This window comes from Tachypleus tridentatus, chromosome 7, assembly GCF_004210375.1.
Source record: "Tachypleus tridentatus isolate NWPU-2018 chromosome 7, ASM421037v1, whole genome shotgun sequence".
NCBI classification, from domain to species: Eukaryota; Metazoa; Arthropoda; class Merostomata; order Xiphosura; family Limulidae; genus Tachypleus; species Tachypleus tridentatus.
In genome coordinates this window covers 103,850,512-103,855,344 of record NC_134831.1, presented here as the reverse complement: position 1 = coordinate 103,855,344, position 4,833 = coordinate 103,850,512, and the positions used below count along the sequence as shown (strand labels likewise).

At 38.4% G+C, this 4,833-nt stretch overlaps 1 protein-coding gene across 1 annotated transcript; it reads left to right on the top strand.

Annotated features, from left to right (window-relative positions):
- The first annotated feature begins 665 nt into the window (after positions 1-665).
- Positions 666-2,959, top strand: LOC143256315 (protein FAM43A-like). The gene is given in 2 exon segments (XM_076513392.1): positions 666-1,345; positions 1,347-2,959. Coding segments are annotated over 2 exon segments (933 nt in total). The 5' UTR covers positions 666-1,204; the 3' UTR covers positions 2,139-2,959.
- The last annotated feature ends 1,874 nt before the right edge of the window (positions 2,960-4,833 follow it).

Sequence of the window (4,833 nt, the reverse complement as noted above, 5' to 3'; positions counted from 1 at the left end):
TTTGTTTGTAGTGAATCACAAAGCTACACAATGAGAAATCTATGCTGAGTCTACCACGGGTATCAAAGCCCAGTTTCTAGCGTTATATAGCCGCAGACTTGCCCCTGCGGGAGATGCCTATAATTATATAAAGATTACAATTTAGTGCTAGTTTAGTCCTAATTTATATGTATTGTGTTACTACTTTATTAATAATTAATTAGCCTTATACAAAAATTATTACATAATTCCCATGCATATGCATGTGGTGTAAATTGCTGTATAAAAAACACGCTTAACATAACAAAATACAGGATTATTTTGAGTGCTTGAGTAACATAACACGTTACGCTAATATAATAAGTAGTCAAACAACGATTTGCATGTGTAATAAAGCGATGTATTTAGGTGGAACATACTACACGTTTCGACGGAACAGTGATGCGTGTTGTGTACTTACTGCTGCGCAAATAAATCTCAAGTCGTTGTATCCTAGTTTTTGATCGTGAAGCAATATAAACATTAAATAACAAAACTGTACCATGCTAACATTGGTTTTCACCTTTTTTGTTTACCACGTGAGTATAAATCTAGCAAAACAAGCTTTGCCGGGAAGTGGCTTCCTTTGGGAGCTGCGGTTCTGCACCTAACAACGGTTTTACTTCGACCAATAAGACTTGCGAATGTTTTCATGACGTCATGCAACAGAACTAGCAGCAGGTAGTATCCTTGTGCGATTGTGGCGTCAGGTACGGCGCAGATAGTTACTATGGCGAAGGTTTGTGGTGCTTTAAAAGATTGTTTCAATATTGAAAATCAGTATTTGATCTGACTGTCCAAACGTCAAGTTAATGTTTGTGTGACAAAGTAAGTGTTAGTGATGATCAGTGAATTCTAAATTCTGGAAATATTCATCAAGTGGCGATTACCATTACTATCTGTCTTCGCGCGCTCTGTAAGAATCCCACAGCCCTGAAAGGCTGTCTCGAGCAGGTGTTAGCGACGTCAGGGAATTTCAGGACCCTGCGGCGACGTCTGAAAGAAGCCAAGCAAGGAACTGCTCTGGGTACCCGTTCCTGAAGCCATTGAACTGACCTTATTCAAAGATAGTTTTATATTATGAGCGTAGTGTAACACAAGAATGGCACTAGGAATGAGTTTCGCGTTTAACTTTACAGATCGCAACGTTTGCTCTAAGTAACAGCGTGCTCAAAGACACACAATAATGGCCGTGTCGACCAAGTCTTTTAATCCTTCTAATGTAAAACGAAAACTCAAGTTCTGGAACAAGAAATCATTATCGATAACTGAGTACGACCCTACGTACAAAGTGATCTACCTAGGAAACGTCGTAACGCCATGGGCAAAAGGGAGAAAACTGCGTAGACAAACCGCTGTCTACTTTGTGGAAAAATTACTGTTCAAATGTTAAACAAGAAATCAATATGAAAGTTACGGTGTGTAACTCGGGTATCAAAGCGGTAACAAAAGAACACGGGCTTACAGAGTACTGGGCCAACAGAATAACGTTCTGTACTCACAGTCTTCATTATCCACGGGTATTTTGCTGGGTGTATCGGCACGAGGGTCGGCGGATGAAACAAGAACTGCGGTGTCACGCGGTTCTGTGTACGAAAGACGAGAAGGCACAAACGATGGCAGTTCAGTTAAACCAAAAACTCGCCGCGACGCTTCAAGAGTTTCGCCGAGAAAAGCTCAGTCGACAAAAGGCGCGACTGTCTCTGGCAAACTCAGTTGTTGAGCATCCAAGTCTTCCTCGGAGGAAACAGCTACTGATTACTGGGACAGTAAACTTTAGGCCTCCGATGGAACGTTCAAGGAGCGCCCCCAAATTAACATCAATTGATGAGATTGAAGAGGAGCTGGAAGAAGAGGGAGATGAATTCGAGGACTTGATGAGCGGTTCGCTGGTTTCAGAACAGGAGTCAACGTCTGACATCGTACCAGATGACATTGACTCTCTCTCAGACCAGTACCTGGTCATGGGCAGAGAGAGCGATTCGCTCGATTCAGATTCAGTGGAAGAGGTTCCCAATCCTCGATCTCTTAAACCGCTGAACTCAATAGATGAAGAAACGGACAATATCTCTGATGAGTCTGGCTACTCAGAAGAGAAGGAATACGTTTCGAGACTGTAGTACATGATACTTCAGCCAGTCTCTCAAGAAGAATCGTGTAAGATGAACGTGTAAATAGTGTAAAAAAGTGTGATTCGATGTTACTACTTCCAGAAATGCTTGTTTTCTTTTATTCTCTTGTTTTAAGTATTTGTGTAGGTAGGTATGACTTTTCCATAGCTTTTAGTACGCAAATGTTAAATATTTTTCTACGTTTAGTGCTTTTAAGTTTCACGTATTCATGCTGCTGGCTTAAAATTATAGTTTTTTTAAACGAGGAGTAAACAACTAAAACCTTTAAAATAATTTCACATTTGAGACACCGTTGTTTAATCGTGAAAATAAACTACAATGTTTTATGAAGTCTCATCTACAGAGTGGTCTTAACACTACTGAATTAATTCTTTGAAAACGAGTTTGTTTTGGAATTTCGCACAAAGCTACTCGAGGGCTATCTGTGCTAGCCGTCCCTAATTTAGCAGTGTAAGACTAGAGGGAAGGCAGCTAGTCATCACCACCCACCGCCAACTCTTGGGCTACTCTTTTACCAACGAATAGTGGGATTGACCGTCACATTATACACCCCCACGGCTAGGAATTGAAAACGAGAGTACATGTGAAAAGTTATGATGTTGTTGTATGCTACATGAATCAGTTAGGACTAACTTGAAAGTAATTTTCGTTTCGTTGGTGTTGGAGCACAAAAATAAATAAGGCATATATGACCATGACAAACCTGATGTTTATCCCCTAATTATCTTGCTTACAATGTTTAATAAAGTTCAGCTATATTTTTCTGGTAATGATGTTTCTTTTGTGCAGTGGCGTATTTAAGTACGAGCAAGAGGGATTCAGCCCAGAGCCCATGGTTTTCATGGAGGTCCATTGATAATTTTATTTTATGTAAAATTACATGGGTGATAGAGTCCACAAAAAGACCCTGTGCTCAAACAACCTTAAATCCGCCACTGCTTTTGTCTTCAAGATGTAATTATACCTTTATACGTGTGTGTATACATGAAAGTGTCCCCAGTTCGCTGCAGTTTTGGAACCTTGGAAGTATAATATTAGGCCTAATAAACTCCCTGAGCTGGTGTCACGTATATGAAAGATATGTAAATAAAAACTATCTCTTAAAAAAAGTTAGTTCATACATTCCATCCACAGGTTTTAAGATAGTAAATTAGACATTCAAAAGCTAAGTTCATTTATGTTGTCTAAAATTTAAAGGTAGGCGTTTGCTTATTTATTATTAAGCACAAAGCTTCACAATGGATGGACTATCTGTGCCCTTCCCACCGTGAGTGTCGAAACTCGGATTCTAACAGTAAAAGCCCGCAGACATGCCGCTGTGCCACTAGGGGGCGCATAAATGAGTGAGAAATAAAACGAAAACCTTATTACCGGGCAAGGCGGATAAGAGAAATTTGAGAAACCAAAATTTGTTTTGCCATTTTTATTTTTATTTTTTTTTGTATAAATGCATATGACTCCTTATTTATCTAGTTGGGGTATCATCCTGAATTTAACATATTTTCATTCAAATATTTTGATATTTAAAGAATGCCATAAGTGACTTTCGTCATTGGGCGTTTTACCAACGCATTACGTACTAACAATTACATAAAAAGAACTACCTTCGAGTTGTTTTATCACGTATTGTTAAAGAGAACGTATTTGTTCTGTTCATAAGTTATACTTTTTACTACGTAGTACTGTTTGCAAAATGTCTATAGAGGTAATAAATAAAATAACCGATTTCTAGTATATTTCAAATGATATAAATATTTCTGTTGACTCAGATAAAACGCGAAAACTTATTTGATTGACTTTTAATTTTTACCAAATCGTGCTTCGTATTGTCCAGTCTCCAACAATTTGATTTCATGATTTTTAAACCATTAATCTAAAGGAAAACTGCCAATAATATTTAACATTATTTAAAAGTCATTTGATGTTTACGTAATGCATGGTAAATCCCACAATATTACAGTCATTATTATGAGAGACAGTTGTCGAAATGTTCTTGTCCTAATGTAGATTTAATTATGCTCCTTATAAACATAGGTGGGCCCAGCATAGCCAAGCGTGTTAAGGCGTTTGACTCGCAATCCGAGGGTCGCGGGTTCGAATTCCCGTCGCACCAAACATGCTCGCCCTTTCAGCCGTGGGGGCGTTATAATGTGACGGTCAATCTCACTATTCTTTGGTAAAAGAGTAGCCCAAGAGTTGGCAGTGGGTGGTGATGACTAGCTGCCTTCCCTCTAGTCTTACACTGCTAAATTAAGGACGGCTAGCGCAGATAGCCCTCGAGTAGCTTTGCGAGAAATTCAAAACAAACACAAACATTATAAACATGGGTGTTTATAACGCTAATGTTCGGGATTCCATCACTGTAGTGAGTGCAGTAAAGGTAGTCTTTTGTGCAGCTGTGAGCTTTTAAACAAGTGAATAGACAAGCCGTAATGATACTTTGAAAAAACTTCAAAGGTTTTCAGTACAAAATAATTAGTGGTTAAATGAAGATGAAACATTTAAGCTAAACAGTTTAGATTAAAAAACAAAGTTAATACATCCACTGTTGCTTCACCTACCTACCTCAAAGTTCTGTTACTGCAAAATTAGATGATTTTCTTAGATGAATGCTTTCTCATCTTTAGAAAAAACGAATACTTAAAGACATCTTTCTCATTGTTAAAATCACACGAGGTACAAC